The sequence below is a fragment of the Suricata suricatta genome, chromosome 10 (genome assembly GCF_006229205.1).
Source record: "Suricata suricatta isolate VVHF042 chromosome 10, meerkat_22Aug2017_6uvM2_HiC, whole genome shotgun sequence".
Lineage (NCBI taxonomy): Eukaryota > Metazoa > Chordata > Mammalia > Carnivora > Herpestidae > Suricata > Suricata suricatta.
The window spans coordinates 8,092,072-8,115,753 of record NC_043709.1 but is presented as its reverse complement, the minus strand read 5'-3'; the positions used below and the strand labels follow the sequence as shown (position 1 = coordinate 8,115,753).

Sequence of the window (23,682 nt, the reverse complement as noted above, 5' to 3'; positions counted from 1 at the left end):
CACCTCAATGGCTCACTGAGCTTTTCTCCTCAGATGGTCCCAGGAGCAACTTGGATTCACCCACGTGCAATCTGAAGCTCATGAATTGTGCCTCAGACCTGCTCCTCCTCGTGTATTAGCAAAGCCATCACCACCCACTTAGTTTCCCAAGGGCAAAATCTGGAGCCTCCCAGAATCCCTTTCTCCCTCAGTTCCAAGGACAGTCGCAAAATCCTGCACACTTTGCTTCCAGGCTTTTCTAAAATAGCCCTTCGTCTCTCACCGGTATGGCTGCATTCCCTTCCTAGACCCTCCCCCTCCAACCCGTCTTCATGCTCTGATGCAGGGCTCTTTCTGGGCTCTAATTCTTACTGCATTATTTCCCTGCTCAGAATCCTTTAACAGTTCCCCATAAATTTCAAGACGGAAGCCCAGACTTTCCAACATGGGTCACAAGGGCCTATGCCTCTGGTTTCCCCTCTCTCGGCCCCTGGGACCACAATATAAATTCCTGCCAGAAGAAAACCTTTCATTCCCAGAAGGCACCTCACTTCCTCCTATCCCAGAGGTTCCTGCGCCATCAGACTTTGCCTGGGTAACTCCTTCCGTTGCCTGGGCAACCCCAGGGCCTCTCTTCCGGCAGTCTTTCCTACCCACCTCTTGCTTTCCCCTTTAGGGTAGCATGTCTATCAGTGAAGGCATCTTCAGCTACAAGAAACAGAAACTTAAATACAGCTTAAACAATAATGCAGATTCATTACTTCTCATTGAAGTCCAGAAGCAGGAGGGCTCCTGCATGGCTAACTCAGTGGCTCAATGACATCATTAAGTTTCTTTTCACTTTTTTACTCTGCCATCTTCATTATGGTTCAAGTCTGTGCCACATACTTTAGAAACATTCTCAGTGGGGTGAGGGGCAAATATCTGTCTTTTAATAGTGAAACTATTATTTTCTGAAATAACCAGAAGCCACATAGAGCCAAGTGGTGAGTCATATGAGTAATCAAGGGAAGTGATAGCATTTGGGGTCATAGTCAAAGAAGGACCATACAGTAATGAGACAGAACTTCTGGTTTTGCTTGTAATCTGGCTCTAAAAGCAAGTTTAGAAAAGGCATCCCAAATATCTTGAGTTACATCCAAATTGTTTGTGAAACACATGGAGTGTGAACACAGAGAGTTACTGTTTTCAAAGCTGGCCCCACTGGATGTTTAAGTTTTAAATTGCTTGTTTAAAAAAAATGGGAACAAATTAAATGTTTAAAAGGTTCCTGGTTACCAGGCAGAGAAGAAAAAGAAATCACGGGAGGTCGCTCTTGCTTTCCCAGTATCTGCTCAAATTAGGAACTCTGGATGTTGAGATCTGGGACACATGAATTTCCGACATATAAAGAGAAAGGGTTTCAGAGAAGCCCCTGAGTGCTGAGTCTGGGAGGCCACACCATGGTGGGGTCCCATGTGTGGGTGGCACTCGTGGACAGAAATTAGCTCGCGGTCAAGGAAGCCAAACTCCAGAGATAAACCTGTCCCTCTCCCACTGGAGCACCCATTGTGGTCTCTTTGGCTTATTTCCCTCTAAATCCAGAAGGGTGTTCTTTGCCCTGCAGCCCCTTTCTTCTGCTTCTTGGAGTCCTCTCTATAATCTTTGTCCTTCCTTCTCTTCCATGTAGATCCTAAGTAACCAAGAAGAGTGGTTCAAGGCAGAGCTTGGGAGCCAAGAAGGATATGTGCCCAAGAATTTTATAGACATCCAGTTTCCTGAGTAAGTATTTCCAGCCTGCTGACACGGGTCTACCCACACACACTCCCCTTACTTTTTCAGCAGTCACTAAAATTAGCCATCCATACCCAAGATACTGTCAAAACTGGTTGCCTCTGGAGAGGGAACCACAAAGCTGAAGGCCAGGGTGGGAGGGAGATTTGCATTTCACTGCATTCCTTTTTGAATTTCATACCATGTGCATGTATCACCTATTTTAGGTTTATAAGCTAAAATCATCTATAACTGCAATCACAGGGTCCGCACGGATTCCACCGGGGGCGCTGTTGGCCACCCCGTGTCAAAAGCTGCCTCTTCAGAGGACTTTATTCCTCCCAACCTCTTCCATCCTCACTAGGGATCCCACACAGCTCCCTGCCTCCCCTAAACCACGCTCAAACCAGTGAGAACAACCAGAGTGGAGGGAGAGAGGAAATTCCCTTCCTAAAGAGGAAAAAAGAAAAATTGAGATTGGGTCTTGTGTGTCTCAAGAACTGACCACAAAGTTCAGACAGAAATCTAATCTTGATTGAGAGTCACAGTCTACTCAAAGGGTGGAGGTCTGCTAGAAACCCAGAGAGGTATTGGCGACCCTGGTGAGGTGCGGTAGCACCTCTCGATGTGAACCAGGACTGACAACCGAACCAACAGAACGACCACTGACCTCAGCCCTTGATGCCGCCCTGTGATCTCAATGACCACCTCACACCTTCTCGCTCCTCATGCCTCCGGCCCCTCCCCCGCTGTACTCTTGGCTCAGGTCCTTCCTTCCAGGGTCACTGGGACGATGGAAGCCACCGGAAAAGCCCCTCTACCCACCCCCCCCACCTGACTCACTGCATCCACCCAGTCCTGCAACTTACTCAGACACTGCCTTTCCTGCAGCTGTTTGGGAAGAATCGTCTGTGCCTGTAGCAGAAACTCTCCCCCCCCTCTCTCTCTCTCAAATCAATTCTCTCTCCCTCTCTGCTGGGTCATTCCCATTCGCAAAGATGCTGCAATTTCTCCCATCTTACTCAAACAAATACAAAAACAAAAGCAAAAAAGTCTCGATCCCAAGTCCCCTTCCAGCTACCACTCTACTTCTTCAAAAGAATTGTGTACGCTCTTATCTCTAACTTCTCTCCTCCTATTGAAACCTTTTTATCAAGGTCACAGTGAATGACCGGGTCTGCTGGGGAGTCCCACTATCTAGCACGATAGGACATAAATCCCACGGCAGCAAAGGCTCTTGCCCACCTTGCTCACAACTGTATCCCGAGTGCCCAGAAGAAGGTCAACACCTAGTAGATATTTGATACAAACTGTTGAATGAACAAAGGAATAGCTTTGGAATGATATGTCATAACGTACCCCCGCCCACTTGTTTAACATATAGAGTGTGGAGATTTTTGCAAGTCTTGAAGTCATGTGTCAAACTCCAATCAGAGGACGGGTGTGTACTTTCTGAACAATTCCCTAACTGCTGGCTGCCTCTTCCAAAATATTTCCTTTGAGGGATGTCTCCTGTGGAGTGTGGCCCGTTCCTTTGCCCGGCCACATGGCATGCCCTGCACAAGGCCAAACTTGCAGATGGCGGTCCCTGTTCAGCCCCATAGCAAAGCATGGCAGATTCTCTGGCAGGATCTCTCGGCAGATGACCTCCAGGAACCCTCTGCTTCCAGCCCCTCAGAGCCCAAAGAACCGTCCCCTGAGGCACCAAGTCTGGAATAAGGAGTCCAGGTTCCTAAATTCCAGAGAGCACAGGGACTCGCTCACAAAGGAATCCAAAGCCTGTCAGCCATTCACCTTAGGGGGACGCACATACCAGCCCTCCAAGGGCAGCGACAGAACAGCCACCTTGAAGAAACGGGACCAGTCCCACTTAGGGCCGCTGAGTGATTGCAAACACTCATTTTGCTCTTCTGTGGTTAAGAGATTTCTGGCCTCCTGCCCTGAGGCTGCCCCCACTGTTTGCCTTGCCTCGGTGGCCTTCTTCACACCTGCTCTGCCACCTGCCGAGACACTTCCAGAGACTGCCGGCCACCCTGACTGTTCTGCTGAGAGAGGATTTTCTCCCCTGTTTCTTCTTTTCCACTATAAAGATTATTTTCCTGGATTTGAAGGAGGGCCTTGGAGCTGGCTGTGGAGACGCTGCCCTCTGGCTGCTGCTAGCCTTGCTCCATGCCACCTGATCACAGGGGCACCTGGGCTCTCAACGGGGCCCCACTGAGCTCTCAGCCTGGGCACGAACCCCCGGCTTCCCAGCTCTGGTCCCCCCCAGGGCCCGAAGGAGCTCCTGTCTTCCTGGAACATCATCTATCCCTGCAGCTCTTTCCTAGTGACATCCCTCACATCGCTGCCAGCAGGCGGCCGCTTCCCGCAGTGAGTCACTCCCACACTGTCCCATTTTGGTGCAGTGGCACATTTCCATGATTCAGGTTTTCCAGGCAAGAGAGAGGGAAGGAACAAAGGGGGTGCGTCAGGGGGACACTCCCTTGCCTGAAAACTGCCGAGAGTATGTGGCTGGTGTCAGAGGCCCCGGCCCCCCTTTGGCCTCTTTCTGCTCTCCACTGACCGGAGTGCCCAGCCTCTGTCCTTTGGACCATCTCTTCTCCCCTTCCCAACCATCACTCTGGCATCTCACCAAGATCTTCTGGTTTTATCTCGTCTCATAGATGGTTTCATGAAGGCCTCTCGCGACACCAGGCAGAGAACTTACTGATGGGCAAGGAGGTTGGTTTCTTCATCATCCGGGCAAGCCAGAGCTCCCCAGGGGACTTCTCCATCTCCGTCAGGTACTGGCCACTCCCAGCCCAGTCTGCTGAGGCCATGAGGCAAACCCTTGAGCAGGATTTATTGCTCAGGAGTATGGTGGCCAAAGGACACAGGCATCTTATCAACTGGGATGCCATTCATTTTCTTCCCCAACACAGATATATAACTCTTCAATATGCTAGTTTGTGGCCAAATTATGTATACGTTCATCTCTTCCCCTTCCAGCTCAAGTGCTTCTAGAAGGACAGGATTTTATTCTGTTTCATCTTTGTGCCTTTAACAGTATTTTGTACCCAGCAGGTGTCCAATGAGTATTTGTGCAAGGAAGTGGGGCAGGAGAAGGCAGGGAGACTTCCCCGTTGTCCACATCTGCCTTGAGGTTTAAATCTGGACCTTTTCTTTAACCACTGATATATGTCTGAAGAAGGCTCCGAGGACAATTAAAATCCCAAGCCGGTGCTCTGGGAGACATGGGTAGTTAGTTGTATGCGGTTGTACAACACAAAGGGCTACCTCAACATACTGTGATGCAGCAAACAGACCGCAGCAGATGGGAGCCAAGGAGGGCTGGGGTGAGGGACCGTAGTAGCAAAATCTCACTCATGTGCAGGGCCCGGGAGGAAGTGAGTCAGTCCAGGCATAAACATGACACAGCCCCACACTCAGAAACCCCAAGTCTGAGCACACTGCATGTGGTCAGCCTGTCTGGAATCACAAGTCCTATATCAGGCGTGGTGGCCACATGTGAAAGTGCACAAATGAATGCTGATTTCCTTATAGGAGGAGACGCGTGCGGTGGGACTGCCTGTCAAGTTCATTGACAGGAAATGTTGGCCCAGATTCTTCAGTACACTTTGAAAGGCATACAGCTTTAGTGCTTTAAGCGCATAAATCCAACCTCGGGTAATGAACGGAGGTCACTGTACGACTTAGAAAGAATGGATATTTTAAGGAATAGGTAGGAAGGACTTACAAATAATGGGTCAACCATATGCCACTAAAGTGCTCAAAAATAGCTTGTTCTCATTAGCTTTACCCTTGCAATCTTGCTTAAACTCTTAATTTTCCTTAACTAAAACTTTTTTTTTTCACAGCTTAGGCAGTAGTAAATTTTAGCTCAGGCCTACACTGATGTATCACAAATTCTAAATTTGTCAGGTCTTAATGCAATTTTGCTCTATTGATAAATCCTACAAGCAGACCTCTTTCTTAAGGGCCCCAATTAGAGACTGGACCAGGTGAATGGTTACCTTGAAGGGCATCTCTTGGTGTCTTTGGTGTGCATGAAGTGGACTCTGGCTTTTCTGCTAGAAATTATGGTTTATATTTCCCCCATTAAGGTGAATTCTCCAAATCGGTCAGCCTTGACTTCTGCTATTGCAGCTCCTTGTGAATATCACCATAATCATGATTACATCTTCTGTGCAGAAATGTAGCATAATATATTCCAAAGCAAATCATTTTTTATTTATTCATACATCTGCTTTCTGTCATGCAAAGATAATTAAGAGCTAATTGTAGCTCTATCACTTAGCATTTGTTAAGGGTCTGAAACACTTGAGACTTTAGAGTCCGGAGCCCTGAGTTACATCCTTTGCTCTGCCCCTCTCAGAACTTGGCACATTGGTGCAGTCACTCACTCCCCATGGCGCACATGACCAGCTGCAAGCCTGACATCCAATCCTCTTAGCTCATGAGAGAGAAAGGGTTAATGCTTCCTCTGTTTCTTTGCCTAAGAGGTGGTGGATGAATAATTATATCACAAGAATATTTCCTCCTCCACACACAGATGTGAGGAGTAATGACTATGAATTAAGCCATGTGGTGTTATAGTGGAGAAAGCATCTGTTAGGGGCCACCTCCCAGGGGGAGGCCATGCAGTGATTGCAAAGTCAGTTCCCAGCCCAGAGCAGCCCGGCAGAGGTCACTGCAGGGGCTCACCTGGCTATGAGCAGAGCCCAGCACAGAAGATGAGACTGAAGATCAATCAAAATTCCTGTCCCCTCTGAACACGGACCACCGATTCCAACCTTAAGAAACTGGAACTAACCTTCAGAGGTATCTTTACTCTCCAACTGTCTTTAAATTCATGACCCTCCTGTTGGGTCAGGCAATTCGTATCATTAGTGTATTTTTAGACATAAATGTATGTCTGTTTGACAAATAAACTTGACATCCAAAAGAGAAGGCCTTGGTGATGGAGAAAAACTGAGAAATTGAGCTATGACTAATTGAGGTATTAGCAAAGGCCGAGCTCCCCCTTTCCAGATGAATAAAATCCAATTTCTCAAATCCTGGTATGAATATTTCCCATCCCTGTGATTCCAGGTGGTGCCAAAAGGTGCCGATCTAAAAGAAGTCAGTGTGTGTACATGGTGCGACAGGCTGGATTCACTAGACTGGAATCAGAGAGCAGGGTCCTTGCCTCAACTCCGCCGCTCACTCACCATGGCCTTGGCCAAGCCCCACCATCTCTCCGGGCCTCAGCGTCCACCTTGATCTGTAACATGACACAAGGCTAAACGATCTCAGAGGTCCTTTCCAATGAAAACACTACATGGTGATGTAACTTTTCTCCCCTAAAAGTTTAAAACCTTTTGTAAACTTATTTACGCAAACCATAAACCAAGATCAAGAGATCTCCTTTATATAGAGAACCGATTGTGACAAATTTCTCTTCCTGTCTAGAGCTAGTTTATGGGCTTAAAAGAGGTGATTCAAAGTATTTCTGTTAATGGGAAGGTAACGGGTGGAAAGCCCTCCCCTCTGAGTCTTGTCAGAGTTCTTAGCATAGTACAAGACTCTGAGACGGCCCTGTTTCAAACAAACATTGTGAAGAGTCCTTAACCTTGTAGTCATTAAAGCACTTGGCACATTTTTTTCTTTCCTTGTTTTTTCAAGAACTTTTTTTAATGTTTATTTATTTTTGAGAGAGAGAGAGAGAGCACGGGCTGGGGAAGGGCAGAGAAAGAGAGAGAGAGACAGAGGATCCGAAGAAAGCTCCAGGCTCTGTGCCGAGAGCCTGATGCAGGGCTCAGACCCACAAACTGTGAGATCATGACCTGAGCCAAAGTCAGACACTTAACCAACTGAGCTACCCAGGCGCCTCTGAAACATTTTTTTCTTATGAAAGTTCCGCTCTAGTATCATAAGATAGATTGTCTTCTGCTGATGTAAAGATCCCTCATGATGCAGCCTTGTCCTGAGTGGTCCCTCCCACAAATCTCCCCTTAGAGTTTGCCTGGACCAGCCCCACCTGCTGTGGGATGGGCAGGCACTTGGGTTTCCATTTCCCGCCGCAACAGAACTCCAGCATCCCTGACTGCAGTCGCCTTGGGGGTGAGGACATTGTCATGAAGTAACATACAGTGTGGATTCTCCTTGATCTATAGGCATGAGGATGATGTTCAGCACTTCAAGGTCATGAGAGACAACAGGGGTAATTACTTCCTGTGGACAGAGAAGTTTCCATCTCTAAATAAGCTGGTGGACTACTACAGGACGACCTCCATCTCCAAACAGAAGCAGATCTTTCTGAGAGATAGAGCCCAGGAGGATCAGGTACACCTCAGGCCCCGATCAGCCCAAGTCTGGAGATTTTACGCAGCATGAGTCTATGTGACCCGTAAAAACCGTGCATTTGATGGGCATGTCCTCTGAGTATTCTGGAACACAGAATAACTCTGAGGTCAGATCTCAGTTAAATCCTGTCTTAACACTTCCTAACCATGTGACTTAGGAAAGTTGTCCAATCCTCAGTTTACTGATCCATAAAACCAGAATGGTGGTGATACCTAGCTCACAGGATGGTTGTGAATGTTGGAGAAGATAATGTATCCCCTTCCCTTATATTGCCCCTAACAATGCTACAAACACTTAGCAAACATCAACTCTTAACTGTAGATGCTTTGTTATAAATATTGCTACATCACAGCTTTCAGCCTAGCTTAGGAGTTGCCCAAAGATGAAGGCCTGGGGGCCACACACAGGGATGCTGGAGAGCAGCCTGGAGTCTAGGACCAAGAGCAGTGGGTAGAGCTTTGTCCCAGGAAGGAGGGTGGGGGTGTTGGAGGAAAAAACTGGACCTGGAATTCTTGCTCTTGGAACATTATGGATTATAAAGTATTTTAATAACTTATTTTTTTAAGTTGTATTTATTTATTTTGAGAGAGAGAGAGAGCAGGGAAGGTGCAGAGAGAGAGGGAGAGAGAGAATCCCAAGCAGGCTGGGTGCTGTCAGCGCAGAGCCCAGTGCTGTTAGCACATGATCACAGGCTGTGTGATCATGACTTGACCTGAGATCAAGAGTCGGACGCTTAACCAGCTGAGCCACCCAGGCTCCCCTAGAGTATTATTTTAATAGAAAATACATCAGACAAACCTAGCTTTAAATCCTGATTTCATCACTAACTATCTTAGGTTTATTACCTAGCCAAGTTAAAAAACCTTTCTGAGTATCAGATTTCTTATCTGTAGAATAGAGAGAAAAGAACACATCCCTCACTAGGCTGTCATAAGGATTAAATGAGATAATATAGTGATAGCACTTACTATAGGGTCCCGACAATAGAAGCACCAAGGAAACATTAAGTTGCCTCCTATAGGTAAATTCACACACACACACACACACACACACACACACACACACACACACACACATACATGCATACACTATAAAATATCTTTCAAAGGAAACGACAATGGTTATAAGAAACAGATGGGTATATAGGAAGAAGCATTCTCCGGAACAGTTGAAAGCGTTACCTGAAAAGGCATTGAGACTTTCAAAGCAACATGTGCCCTGGGGAAGTCGAAAAACCCATTTTAGGTAATTGGTAAACTATAAGCTTGAGAACTGACAGTTCTGGGAAAAAAGGGTGTTCCCAGCAAGTGCCCACAAAAGTTCAGAAAGAAAAACAAAGGTTAACTAAGACCTTGTGAATTATTACAATCAAGAAACAGACAGAGGTATTATTGTAGTAGGATGTGGATGCAGAATTGAAAGAGTTAGCATAAAAGTGCATTAAATTGGATCAAGCAAGTTCATGTTTGTAAAGCATTCAGAATACCACCTGGGTGGCTCGGTTGGTTGAGCATCCAACTCCTAATTTCAGCTCAGGTCACGATGCCAGCGTCCTGGGCCTGCTTGGGATTCTCTCCCTCCTTCTCTGCTCCTCCCTCTACTTGCTCGTGGATACTCTCTCTCTCCAAACAAATAAATAAACATTTTTTTAAATTTAAGTAAATAAATAAACAAACAGATAAAGCACTTACATTTTTTTAAATGTTTTATTTATTTTTGAGACAGAGAGAGACAGAACATGAGCAGGGAGGGGTAGAGAGAGAAGGAGACACAGAATCAGAAGCAGGCTCCAGGTTCTGAGGTGTCAGCACAGAGCCCGACGCGGGGCTCGAACCCACAAACATGAGATCATGACCTGAGCTGAAGTCAGAGGCTTAACAGACTGAGCCACCCAGGTGCCCAGACAGAAAAAGCGCTTAGAATAGTGCCTGGCATATATGAAGCCCAGGGTCCTATGTAATTGCTAAATAAAAATAACAAGAAGGGACCTCCAAGTCACAAGGTTGTGGCAGCATGAAGCAGACAGCCTTGCTGCCTCCCAGCATGCCCAGCGGCAGGGCTGGTTTCCATGGTGCTGCACGAGGGCTGCTGTTTGGGTCTCTACCACCAGGCTACACATGACAGTTCAAAACCACGCCAAGTCCATAGCAGAGCTTATCAGGAGGACAGGCTGTCAGCTGATAAGGAGGGGAGGCTTTGTGTCAGTAAACTAGAATGTTTAACCTGATCGCACAGAGGAAAACAAGCCTGCTAGGAGGCACGGGCCGGGCGGCATGTGGAAATGATCCAACGACCTGAAATCCCCAACGTGGGAGAATCTGAGAACACAGAGGCCACTTTTGAAACTGCGAGGGCCCCACACCGTCGCCGGGTGTCCTTAGGCTACCTGCACACCACCAGCTGTCTTCTTGGGAACTGTCTCTCCAGCAAAGTCTGGAAACAGCTGCCAGCAGGGTGGGGTGCGGCCGGGAGACGGGGGAGGAGGATGCAACCACATGACCTTCATGCTCTCCCAGGGGCACCGGGGCAACAGCCTGGACCGGAGGCCCCAGGGGGGCCCGCACCTGAGCGGGGCTGTGGGGGAAGAAATCCGGCCCGCTATGAACCGGAAGCTGTCGGATCACCCAGCGCCCCCTCCCTCGCAGTACCCCCCGGCACCGCAGCAGCAGCGCTATCTGCAGCACCCCCACTTTCATCAGGTACCTCAGAAGAACGGCGTGGGCACAGTGAGGTAGGGAAGAGGAGGCTCGGGCCGGGTCCCCAAGGCCGCTCAGTGCGTGAAAATTCCGCCCAGCGCCAGGTAACACCGTACACGCTTGGGGGTCTGTTGTGGTCCTGGGACAGTGGGCCCGGGAGGGCCATGCCAGGGCCATGCCAGCCTCATCAGGGCTCACGCAGTTCATAGGGAAGATCTGGGACCTCCCAGATGGCAGAAACATGATAATGTGATATAGGAACTGCTCTTGGCAAAGAAGTCTCTGTGAATTCGTTGGCTCCCTGCCCGAACACACAGGCGCGCACACACACACACACACACACACACACACGCACACACTTTCCTACCCTGAGGATTCAGCGAACCGTTGCTCCATTTTCCTGTCAGCCCCTTAACCCATCTGGCTGTGGAGATCCAGGAGGAAAACAGTTTAACGCCCGCCATGGAGCCTCGCTTACTTATTTATTTATCTCCTGCCTTGTTCCGGGTGGGATTTGGGGCCGCGTACCGAGATGCACGATACGGCCAGATAGCATCGTCCTCCAGTCCTCGGTAGGGCACACATGGCCCTTTGTGAGCTGTTTCCTCAGGCTCGTCTCCAGCAGCCTCTCCCACCCCCACACCCCCCACTCCTGGAGCAAACACACATTCCAGCAACACTGCACTGTCTTTAGTTACCCGAATGGTCTATTGTGTTTCCTCTCATACCTTGGGGCTTTTTATATGATGTTTCTAAAATGCCCTTTCCTGGCTGATCCTTCTCCTCTAAGCTGGAGTTCAAGTATCACCTTCTCTAGGAGGGCTTCCCTGATTTCCCTGCAGACTCAGGCATTCTCTTTACACTTAAATGTGTATGGCTCCCCCCTCTAAACTGATCCTCCATGAAGATAAGGACCTGTTCTTTCCAGCTACAAAGCCCCAGTGATCAGGACAGTACTAGACACAGGGCAGGTGCCTGATAAATATTCTTTGATTGAATAAATAAAATCTGGCATGATCTTCACAGCAGAAGGTCCCTTTGCCCTTTTCCCCCCTCGTCCCATCAGCTGGGGTTTATTGTCACCTGCCGTAAGTATTCTTGGAACACTGGCTGTGTCCATGGCAAGGAGCTGGGCGGGACCGAGAGGGATGTGGTGCAGTGACCGGGTCCTCCCTTACGTGTGTTCCTAGGACCGCAGGGGAGGCAGCCTTGACATCAACGACGGGCTCTGTGGCGTGGGCGTGAGCAGCGAGATGAACGCCGCCCTCATGCACCGGAGACACACAGACCCAGTGCAGCTCCAAGTGGCCGGGGTACGTGAACCTGCCTTCTCTGGGCTCGGTGAAGTTCAGTGAAGGCGGCAGGCGGGGCACCTAGGTCCTCCGGGACAGAGAGGCACACTGCTGGGTGCTCGGAACGAGGCGATGAGAACCCAGCAGGTGAGGGTGGGGAGGAGTTCCCGGGCAGAGGCCATCCCAGTCTGCTGTTCTGTCCGGCCGCAGGGCCTTGTCTCATCCTGGTTCCGGCTCCAGTGGAGGGAGATCTGTCGCCTTTTTGATTGCGATCCATCTGCCTCGGTGGCGCTAGCACCGCGGCTGGCAGTTTGGGCAGGCCGCCATCCTTTCTGTCCCCCAAAGAGAAGAAAAAGACCACCTATCGAAGTAGGGAGAGTAGTTGTCAAGGATTCTCTTGGTGCCTTGGAGAATAACGTCTCCATGGGTGAAAGTCCTGGGTCTCGGAATTCCGATCGCTGTGCCTCGAGGTCCGCTCTCAGCTCCAGCGGGGTTTGGGACGTCTCCGGAGAGCCACACGTCCGCCTTCGGGCAAGGACTCTGTCTTGGCGCAGAAGCTCGTGACCGTGGCTCCCGAGGCCAGCCCAGCCGCCCTGGCTCAGCCGCCCCCTCTGTGCTTCCCCCACAGCGAGTGCGGTGGGCCCGGGCGCTGTACGACTTCGAGGCGCTGGAGGACGACGAGCTGGGCTTCCGCTGCGGGGAGGTGGTGGAGGTCCTGGACAGCTCCAACCCGTCCTGGTGGACCGGCCGCCTGCACAACAAGCTGGGCCTCTTCCCCGCCAACTACGTGGCCCCCATGTTGCGATGAGGCCCTTCCGGCGGGGCCAGAGGCTTTGGTCTGAAGCTGCCTGCAAGAGAGGGGGCAGGGAAGAAAAGCTGGAACTAGAGATACACACGTGTATGTGTGTGTACGCACACACACGCCTATGTGTACATACATTTGATAATAGTAATTTATTGGCGATTCAGTTGCTTCATTAGTCGATGTGAAAGGAAGTCAGGTGGAGAAATTTTCATTCTTGTTTTTCTGCTCTCCTCTCAGCAGGGGTGTGGAAGGCAGGGGGAAAGTTGGAGTGGGGGGCGGCAGGGACGTGAAACCGAAATTCCTCCTGCTCTTAAGACTGACCGCTTCCTCCTGGTCTTGGGAAGTTTCGCTGAGCTGAGAGCCACATCCCGGCGTTGGATGCAGACCAGGGTGCAAGCCGGCCCCGGGGGCACCTGGGGGGCATGTTGCAGCTTGCCCCCAAACCCCGCTCCCCTTGAGGTTTTGCAGGGCAATTTCCCTCCTGTTCTACCAGAGTGGGCACTGCTCGGTTGAGGCCAAAGAGCAGCCACACAGGACCAGAGCAGCAGAGGCCTGGAGGCCTGGGCGAGGCTGGCCTCCTGCTCCGTGCTCAGCGGAGACCTTCGCCTCCCTCGACGGAGTGCCAGTTTCCTTCTGCCACGGAGAAACAGAGACCTCGAGGAGCCCAGCACCGGCAAATGGAGGGATTTGCACAAATCCCCAGTGGTTTACTTGTGTGTCCCCCTCTGTTTCCCCGGATACCAAGAAAACAGCCACTGACGTTCTGTAAAGTGCTTGGAGAAGCCCTGGCTGAGAATGCGGGATTTTAAACCCATTGTTTCATGGCTCCCAGGGCGTCTCCTCAGGTCTCTATTGGTTTTCCTGTGTCTTGAGGCTGCTTTGCCCAGTGGCAGAGAGGGGAGCCCACTCCACAGAAGCATTGACCAGCAGCTGTTGACTGGTTGACTGACTGAACGTGACCCTGGGAGGGAGCCGGCTTTGACAGGGGCTTCCTGTTGGGTCTGCCTGTAGAATCGTTGTTGGCATTCCCACCCGACCCCCCACATCGACCCAAGAGCTGCGCCTGGGGAGAGGGATCCCCCTGCCACTGTCTCTCCTGCCACCTCAAAAGAGAATTGTGTTTCCTTGGGCTCAGCTAGGGGTGTGGAGCACAGACGGGCCTGGCTGGGGAGGAGAGACACTGGGGAAGGAAACCGTGTTCTGGTGGAGGCCGGGAGCAAGCCCGTCTGCACCGGGAGCCCTGAGAAGAGGGGATGTGTGCGTGACTGAGGCCTGAGTGAAAGCGTGGCGTGCGCGTGTTGGTGAGGGAGAATGGTGGGGGGTGAGGTGTGCCTGCTCTTTTGTCTTCTTTCCCATCCCTTCTTGCTCCAAGGAGTGACGGAGGCAGTCATTATCGAGAGTGAAAAGAGGAGAAGAAAGAGTTTCTGGCTCAGAAGCAACTGTCAGGGTAACGTAGGCCGTAGGCCGAGTCCCTTTGACTCTGAATTCTAGGAGTCTGTGATCCCTGTGTTGCCTTTAGAAAAAAAAAGGGAGGGGGGTGGGGAAAGAAGGCACTCCATGGCGAGTCTTGGGAGGGAAGAGAAAACAGCCTGAGAGAGGCAGGGGGAGTCAAGTGACAGTAAGGAGCATCTGGCTCGCAGCCTTTAGAAATCAAAGCACAGAAAGGGAAAGGTAGCAGAGATGTTTCAAAAGATCAAAGAGCAGCATGAGAGACACAAAGGGAGGGAAAGGGAGTGAGGTGGTAAGTGGCACAGGCGAGGAAGACTCGAAGACGGTGGAGAGTCAGCGGGTGGAGGGATGGAGCAGGTGGGGAAGGAGCAGTTACCGCGGAGCCATGACTGCCGGGGCGAAGATACCGCAGGAGTGCAGAGGACCAAACAGGGAGAGAGGAAAGCAAGACAGAGAAGACCTAAAAGCTATTTTGGTGCTAGGTAATGTGAACATGTTACAGTAAATAAAAGCCAAAAGTGATGTTTGATTCTACAGTATTTACAAACCATATGCTTTAAACAGCCCACAAACCGCATCCATTTGTCTGATTATGTGGGAGGACCAGCCCCAGTGAAGAGAGAGGGAGCTGATTCGGTTCTGGCCTGGACTTTGTGCCTTGAAACACTTCTCAAGAAAGCAGTGATACGACTGGCACCCTCGTTTTGCCAGGCTGGGTCCCGTGTCTGTGTCACACACCCCTCCAGTGGGAAGGGGGGGGCGGCAGGGCTTCCAGAACCCCGGGAACCGATGTTCCCTCCACCCTGACCGGAGTCTTTAATCGAGGTGCTGTAACAGCCTCGCCCCTGCACATCACGTGGTTTGATTCAGAAGGAAGCCAAGGTCATTCTAAACCACCTACAGAGAGCTAGGGCCCTCAGGGACCAGGCTAAGAGGACAGGGGCCAAACTGTGCACCCTTGCAGGGATTGGGAAGCGATGTCCCTGGGCCTCGGGAGCTGCCTGGAGGAGCGCGTGAGCAGCTGCTCTCTCCCTGACAGCGTTTCCGCAGCTCAGCGCTCCTTCCAGCCACGACGCCACCAGGGAAACCACACCTTGGCTCTCTGACTGCGGCCTGGGGGCTGGGAACTTCCAGAGAAAGTCTAGTTCCTGCCGAACCAGTTCAGTTTTCTTGACGCCTTGCCCAGGCTCACTGCATGTCAAATATCTGGGACCTGCCACTGCGCACCCACTTTCAGATGGCCTTAGGGTGACCTAAGACAGTGCTTCTCAAAATTAACGTGCCTGTGAGTCGCCCGAGGAAGGTGGCAAAATGTGGATGCTCATTCAATCCTGCATTTCTACCAGGCTCTGAGGTGAGGTTACTCTGTCCATGGACCACACTTGAAGTAGCAAGAGCAAAGAACTTGACAGTGAGATAAAGGTAAAAAAATCCAATTAGATCCCTTTTCTCAGGATATTCAGGCACTTTTCTGTGTTGCTCACAAATAAGTCACACTGAGCAGAGACAGGATTCAGAACTATCATTATGACATCATTCTTATTTGGTGGCCCAGGTGACTTTTGTCAGTGTCTTCCTGTCAAGAATCCAGCAGCTTTAGGGCGAGGCATCCAGATGAAATACAAACAGATAAACAGAGGTTACAGAAGTTGTGAAACTTCTTTCTCAGGAGATCTTTGAACATAAAATGAACTCGCATCAGGTTTGGTCCTGCTTGGAAGCAGGGGGATGGCCCGTGTGACAGGGGCATGGTTAGATCTCACTCACCCAGAGCAAAGCAGGTCACAGTGGGGACTGATGGGCATGGGCCTGCTGTTTGCCTGGTCTAGCAAGGTCACAGGCAAAACACACTGACTCGATACGTCTCCAGATCCTCCACATCCCTCCAACACCACAGGCTGTGCCACCTTCCCCTCTCCCTTAGGCAACTGAATGCGCCTTGACACATCTCTTGCTGCATGATCTCTCGTCACACGGATGCCAAGCAATCTTTATAAAACACAGGCCTGATCACATCACTTCCCTGCCACTGCGCATAGATTTGAATCCAAGTCCCGATGTGGCCCTGGGAGATCTCGCTCTGCCTCCCTCTCCAGCCTCCTCTGCACCCCTCCCCTCCTTGCTGCCATACCCCTGCCCACTGGCCTTCTCTCGGCCTCCAGATGCCCAAAGATTGGCCCTCCAAACCCTCATACCTCTTGTTCCCTCTTCAGTTTAAATGTCACTTTCTCAAATTGTCCTTTTTTGACCTTAATCTAAAAGAACCCTTCCTGTTGGATTATCTCGATGTTCTTGGTGCTTTTCCCTAATAGAGCGTGCACGGAGAGACGTGTCATGGCTTATTCAGTTGCCTGAGGGAGAGGTGAAGGTGGCACAGCTTGTGGTGTTGGAGGAACGTGGAGGATCCTGAGACGGATCGAGTCAGTGTGTTTTGCCTGTGACTGAATAGCACATACATCAGTCTGTTGGATATTAGACTGTAAGCCCCCCGGGGGGCAGGGATCATCTGTTTTGTAAACCACTGTAGGCCCAGCATGTGGCACTGCGCTTGGCACACAGAAGGCTCAACAAGTACTTGTTTAGTGAATGAGCAAGCAAAACCTGCCCCATGTCACCTATCATCCATTCTATAAGCCAAAGCTCCTGGACCTTATGGATTTGTAGGTGCAAAGTGATATTAACATTGATGCCCAAGCTACAGTAGCCTTTAGCCACCTGCCCTCAAGATCTCCAGTTACTTTTCAGAGTCCAAGAGAGGGAGGCCGGTCTCTCTCATGTTTTAAGCATCCGTCTGCTAATGTGTCCTACTCTGGCCGTGTTCCATTGTCTCTGAACAACTTCTGCATCTTCAGCATCTTCCCTGATGCTGCTGACCTGCTGTACATATGTCTGCTGATGAAATGGCCCGGTCCTTCAGGAAACCAAACTTTCCCTGCAGCCCACGTGGCAAGGGCGTCGTGGAAGAGGAAGGGTGGAGAATGGCCCGTATCTAGTTCTGAGTAGCCCTTGTCCCTGACCCCCAGAGAGGCACTTCCTAGGTCAAGGGACCCTCACAGCTCCTTCCCTTCTTACCAGAGCCCTGTCTCCATCACACAGGACAAAGGAAGCCACCTTCCTCACAATCTCTCTTGTTTGCTTCTCTCCCTGTTGCCCCTTCCTCCTTTGGTCAAAAAGAAATGCTCTTGTACCTGTTTGTTTGTGCAATAATATCACCTAGGACGCCAAGGGATATGCACTTTGCTGTACAATCTGGACTCAGCTCTAATTCATTCATTAAATCAACAGCTATTTACAAAGCACCTCGTAGGGGGCAGGCACAGTCAGCTAGTGGGTCCTCCACATCTCTTTACTCTGCCCTCTGTCCACATCTGTGCCACAGTCACCGCCTCACTTCAATCCTCTCTTGCTTCTCTCCCAGGCAACTGAATAGTTTCAGAACCGGTCTCCCCACCTCTGGGCTGGCCCCTCTAATCCAGCCCACTGACTGCCATAGAGATCTTATTAACATGCAAAGCTGATGACATCAGGCTTCCGTTCAAAAGCTTCCAGAGGCTCCCATTAGCCTTCAGGCTAGAGTTTAAACTCCTTGGCTCAGCATTTTGTGATCTGACTGTTGTCTGTTTGTTCAGCTGCAATGCCCATCTCCCCCCAGAATGATTCATGATGTCTCAGAACTCTGACTTTTCCTATTCGGTTCCTTCTGCCTGGAATACCTCTCCCTCACCTTTGCGTCTAGATCAGGGCTGTCCAATAGCACTTTCTGTGATGATGAAGGAAAAGTTCTCTATTCACTCTCTCCAACGTGGCAGCCTCCAGACTCTTGTGGCCATTGAGTATTTGCAATGTGCCTGGTGTGAGTTAATAGTGAGATGTGGCAAGGGGCTACCTTACTGGACAGTATGGACCCAGATAACTTTTACTCACTTTGAAATACTTAGCTCAGGGCTCAGGTTGCCCACTGGGAAGCCATCTGAACTTGATGGCTGCTGTAGATGTTCCTCCTTCATCTTCCTGTAGCATCCTTGTTCTGCTGCTATCCCGATATGCAGAACTCTGTAATGTGGTCAGTGATCCATCGAGCCTGCTTCCCCCACTGGACTGATCTTTTTAAAAAATTTTTAATGTTTTTATTTATATTTGAGAAAGAGAGAAAGAGCATGAGCAGGGAAGGGAGAAGGAGACAGAGAATCCAAAGCAGGCTCCAGGCTCTGAGACATCAGCACAGAGCCCGAGGTAGCACTCAGACTCATGAACCACAAGACCATGATCTAAGCTGAAGTCGTACACTTAGCCAACTGACTCTGCAGGCACCCCTGAGCATTTCTGAGTGCACAAACAGTTCACTCATTAAATGGTTGATGCAGGCATGCCCTGGTGTACTGGTAAATGTTTAACAACTACTTTTTGAAGGAAAACCCTGATTTGTCACATTTGCCAATTCTGTGATGTAAATATTCTTACCATGTGTCAAGAGAATGAGAAGACAAGCCACCGAATGGGAAAAGATATTTACAAAAAACCTATCTGATAAATAACTGTTATCCAGGGGTGCCTGGGTAGCTCGGTCGGTTGAGCTTCCAACTCTTGATCTCAGGGTTGTGAGTTTGGACCCCATAGTGGGCTCTGCGCTTGGCATGGAGCCTACTTTAAAAAAAAAAAAAAAAGAAAGAAAAAAGAAAACAAAGAACTATTATCTAAAATAACAAAGAATTCTTAAAACCCCAAAATAATAAAATGAACAACCTAGATGAAAAATGGGCAAAAGAGCTGAACAGACACCTCATTAAAGAAGATATAAGATCACAAGTAAGCACATGAAAAGATGTTCAACATTATATTTCATTTTAAAAATGCAAGTTAAAATGATAAGATACAATTACACAGCTCTTAGAAATTCCAAGGTCAGGGGCACCTGAGCGGCTCAGCTGGTTAAGTGTCCTACTCTTGATACCGGCTCAGGCCACGATCTCGTGGTAGTGAGACTGAGCCTTGCGTTGGGCTCTGTGCTGACAGCATGGAGCTTGCTTGGGATTCTCTCCCTCTTTCTCTCTGCCCCTTCCCTGCCTGTGTTCTCTCTCTCTCTCTCTCTCTCTCTCTCTCTCTCTCTATATATATATATATATATATATATATATATACATATATATATATACACACACATATATATATCAAAATGTATATCAAATATATATTAAAAAAATAAATAAGCATTAAAAAAAACTCAAAGTTCAAAACACTGTCAATGCTAAATGTTGGTAAGGATGTGGTGTAACAGGAATTCTTATTCACTCTTGGTGGGAATGCAAACTGGTACAGCCCCTTCGGAAGACAGTTTGGCAGCTTCTTACAAAACTAAACATAGTCTTAACATATGATCCAACAATCATGCTCCTTGGTATTTACCCAAAGGAGCTGAAAACGTATGTTTACACAAAAACCTGTACATGAATGTTTATGACCGTCTCATTCATAACTGCCAGCACTTGGAAGCAACCAAGGTACCCTCCCGCGAGTGAATGGGTAACTAAGCTGTGGTACACCGGACACTGGTCTGTTATTAAGTGCTAAAAAGAAATGAGCTACCCAGCCATGAAAAGATATGTAGAAAGCTTACATGCCTATCACAAAGTGAAAGAAGCCAATCTGTAAAGGCTATGTAGTGTATGATTCCAACTATACGACATTCTAGAAAGAGCAAAACTATCGAGGCAGTAAAAAAACATCAGCAGTTGGCCAAGGGCGAGGTGGGAGGAGGAAAGATGAGGAGGAGGAACACGGGATTTTTAGAGCAGTGAAACCATTCCCAGTGATACTATCATGGTGGCCGTATGCCATTACACATTTGTCAAAAGCCATTGGCGTCACACCACCAAGAGTGAACCCTGGGGTAAACTATGGGCTTTGGGTGATAATGACATGTTGTTGTAGGTTCGCCAGTTGTAACCAGCGTACCACTCGGGTGGGGGACATTGCTACTGGGGAAGGCTGTGCATGGGTGGGAAGTACAAGGAAACTCTATCTTCTGCTCAATTTTGCCATGAACCTAAAAGTACTCTAAGAAAATTAAGCCTATTAAAAAATAAAAAAGAAGCTCCCACCATGGCTGATTTCAAACTACCAACATGATATCAGTGAATTCAGAGCAAAGACAAAACGTGCACTGTTGGCTCTCAGGAGCAGAGAGAACCAGACTCAGCACTGCTGCACGAGTGAATGAATAAATGAATGAATGAATGAAGTGTGCTAGGCACCGGCAATGTCAGAGAAGGCTTCAGCCCTTTAGGAATAAGTCTATTCAACCTTCAGGAAGCTTGTTCCGCAGCTGCAGGTCCAATTTCAGTTCCAACGTAGAAGACAAAAAACCAAGGAGTCATATCTTTGACTTATGCAGCAAGAGGGACATGTGTCTCCTTCGGGTCTGTTACTTTCAATATCAAGCCTTGTTCAGGCATCTATTGAGCACCCCACTCAGACTGGTTGATGGGAAGTGGGTGAGCCTGAAGCCATGAAAGCAAGAGTGCCCATCAGGAGGATGAACCCCTGACCTGAAGTGTCTCAGGCAACAAGGGCTTTATGATGTCACACACAAGGCTCCTGGCTTGCTGAGTTCAGTGGTCCAACAATGCCATCCTCTGAACATCAATGGTGTCACTCCTTAGTGGCTGTTGCACTACCAGATATCCTGTGCAGACTGACAATGTTTGGTGAAAAAGAGGCATATTCTCTCACACTGAATTTGTGAGGAAAACCTTTCCCAGAAGTCATGTGGCAGCCATCTCCTCGGATCCCACTGGCATGACCAAATGGCATGCCGTTCCTAAACCAGCCATTTCCAAGAGAATGAGACCACCGGGACTGCCTCAGCCAACTGAAGGGACCCTGTAGAGGGCAGAACCTGAGGACCCAGGCAGAGCCCTGCCCTAAAGGAGGAAGCAGGTGGGGTCGGAAGACAGCGGGGAAAAGGCCTTCAAGACCTAATCTACAGGAAGTGTTAGAAGATGCACAAATCTTATGGCCAGGGAGTTCCATAAACACTTCTTGAGGTAATTAAGGAACAAGAAGGCAAAGTGAGGCAGCGGAGCTCCCAGGCTTTCCCCTCAAAGCCAGATGTGGACACTCACACACACACACACACACACACACACACACACACACACACACTTCCGTCAGCCCTCTGCCACGTGCATATGAAGCCAGCACGTTAGCAGGAACAGCTGCCATGCTATTCGCAGAAACCAGAGCTGTACATAGTGAGGCCCTGTGTCTGCTGTGGGGATGGAGGTCCGGCCAGCCGGGTCTGTGCCCCAGTCCCGGCAGTGTCGCTGATGCTGGCCTGAGACTGCCCCACGCAGGGGCTTCCAGCTGTGCCTCTATCAGGGTCATCTGTGGCCATGTTCTGACGTGGGCAATCCCATTTCAGCAGCGCTGAGTTCCCCAGGGTGGGCAGCTCGCGGTGCCTCCCTCTCCCTGCTCTGACCTGGTTACGGGCAGGGGGCGGAGGTTGCTAGGTAACTGCTACGCAGCCTCCGCTTCCCACGCTGGAGGAGGCTTGGTTACCATGGTGAGTCTGGATGAGGCGGGGATACAGAGGAAAGGGACCACTGGCCGAGGTGAGGGGGGGGGTCCATAGCCCGGACTCTGGGCCACAGGACCTTCAGGAAATCTCTTCACCCCTCTGTGCCTTGTTTTCTTTATCAGTAAAATAAAGGAGGGGCTGGGTATCTTCTTGCTCTGAACCACTGATGCATGCAGATGGCATATACTAAATAGACACTGATCCCCAGACGCCTTTTAGGTAAGAGTGACTCAAGACGGGTGCAGAAAAGGAATGGATTGAATTGCGTTTAAGATAAAATAGAGAAACGAGCAAGGCTTTGTCTCTAGCAGGACAGATCAAAGTCATGGAGAGAGTCTCCCTTCTGTGGACAGGAATTTAGCTTCTGAAATTGATACTCATGAGTCCCTGGGGCCCCCTGGGTTCTTTATTGAACCTAGACTTCCTAAGGAAGTCCCAGAATGGGTGTGTCACCTTAAGGTACCTGGCTTGCTAAAGGGTCTCCCTATCCCTGGGCTCTGCTGGGTTCTTATGCCCCCCACCCCGGCACCCTGTCACAGGCCCAGCCCACTGGGGCCAACTCTTGACTGGCGGGGCTCTGCACAAACCTCTGGGACTGACTACTGGATCCTGCCCTTGATCTGAGCCCTGGCCCCAGGCTCTTCCTTTATTCCTGTAGTGAGACCTCTACCCAGGCCCAGGTGCTGGGACGTCTGCTTTACCCAACTTCTCCCCTCCCCGTGCATGCCAGCCCCCTTCCAGAATCCAGACCCCCACTGCTGGAGTCTGTGGGTGTGGGCTGCTGCCCTGTCCCCTGTCTGTGCTTCACTCCCTTAGCCCTCCATCGGCCTCATGCTGGGGCCCCTGAAGGCCACCATCATCTGGTGCTCATTGTCACCGGAGGCCTCTGTGACCCCAGAAGAGAAGTTGGGCCCTACCCATTCCACCTCCTGCAGCTCGTCTGCCTTCCACCTCCTTCCTCGGACCCTGCCTTCAAGTCTAAGTCTTGGTGGCTCCTTAACTTTCCCCTGCCATATGCACACGAAGAACAGGGCTCTGTCTGAGTGTGGCCCAGGATGCTGGAGTCATGTTAGAGAACATTCTCCACCCCCACTCAACAGCTGAGTTTCCTCCTTCCTGGTCAGGAGCAGGAGGAGGAACTCATACCTTGTACAACGGGTGTGAGACGAGTAGGGTGTCAGGGCAAGTGCTTTGGGGCACTTCCTAGTCCCATAGAGAAAGTACATCCTTGAATCATGTACCCCAGTCCCCCTCCTCTCAAGCTCTCCTCCACTCTCCCCTGCAGGCAACGTGGAGAAGTGGAGAAAACAGGAGCTTTGATTCAGACATACCTGGGTCCCGGTGCCGACTCTGCGACTGACTGTGAGCCTGGACAAGTTATTTGACCTCTCTGAGCTAAGCTAGAGAACCAGAGACAATAGCACTAAGTGTTCTAAGAAACAAAATTATAGGAACTGCTGGGTGAGGGCCTAGCAAATAGAGGGCGGCCCCGCTACACCTTCCACTGCGGCAGAAACCGCCTCCTCCACCCCACCCCACCCCCAGCGACATGTTGTTGCAAAGGCCCTCTCTCCTCTGCAACTTGCCTGTCCTGTACTCAGCCCTCCTGGGCTAGTCTCCGAGGCTATCACACCCTATCACACCGATAGCCTGCTCAGGTTGTAAATCAACTTTGGGAATAGACCTCGCTCACCTCCTTCCAGGGGATGGCTGCCCCTAACAGTGGCCTGCAGGGGACAAAGTGCTGAGGGTTTGGGCCAAATACAGGAGTGATTCTTGAAGGCAGAA

At 50.0% G+C, this 23,682-nt stretch overlaps 1 protein-coding gene and 2 long non-coding RNA genes across 6 annotated transcripts in view; 2 read left to right on the top strand and 1 right to left on the bottom strand.

The window, feature by feature from the left end:
* Positions 1-14,840, top strand: part of GRAP2 (GRB2 related adaptor protein 2) — a 63,751-nt gene extending 48,911 nt beyond the window's left edge. For 3 of the 4 annotated variants that reach the window (XM_029953315.1, XM_029953313.1, XM_029953314.1), the window contains exons 3-8: positions 1,649-1,740; positions 4,395-4,514; positions 7,887-8,055; positions 10,593-10,775; positions 11,963-12,085; positions 12,693-14,840. In XM_029953315.1, the coding sequence (XP_029809175.1) occupies positions 1,649-1,740; positions 4,395-4,514; positions 7,887-8,055; positions 10,593-10,775; positions 11,963-12,085; positions 12,693-12,872 (867 nt within the window). In that variant the 3' untranslated portion in view covers positions 12,873-14,840. The remainder of the gene's footprint in view (positions 1-1,648; positions 1,741-4,394; positions 4,515-7,886; positions 8,056-10,592; positions 10,776-11,962; positions 12,086-12,692) is intronic. The other variant, XM_029953316.1, reaches the window with a different exon arrangement.
* Positions 14,841-15,838: 998 nt separating this feature from the next.
* Positions 15,839-20,819, bottom strand: LOC115303523. The gene is made up of 3 exons (XR_003914102.1): positions 20,619-20,819; positions 18,243-18,421; positions 15,839-15,912 (listed from the first exon to the last, which is right to left on the bottom strand). It is a non-coding gene; the product is annotated as an uncharacterized LOC115303523 (long non-coding RNA).
* A 121-nt stretch (positions 20,820-20,940) lies between these two features.
* LOC115305541 lies at positions 20,941-23,682 on the top strand. Its single transcript, XR_003914834.1, has 2 exons — positions 20,941-21,361; positions 23,180-23,682. It is a non-coding gene; the product is annotated as an uncharacterized LOC115305541 (long non-coding RNA).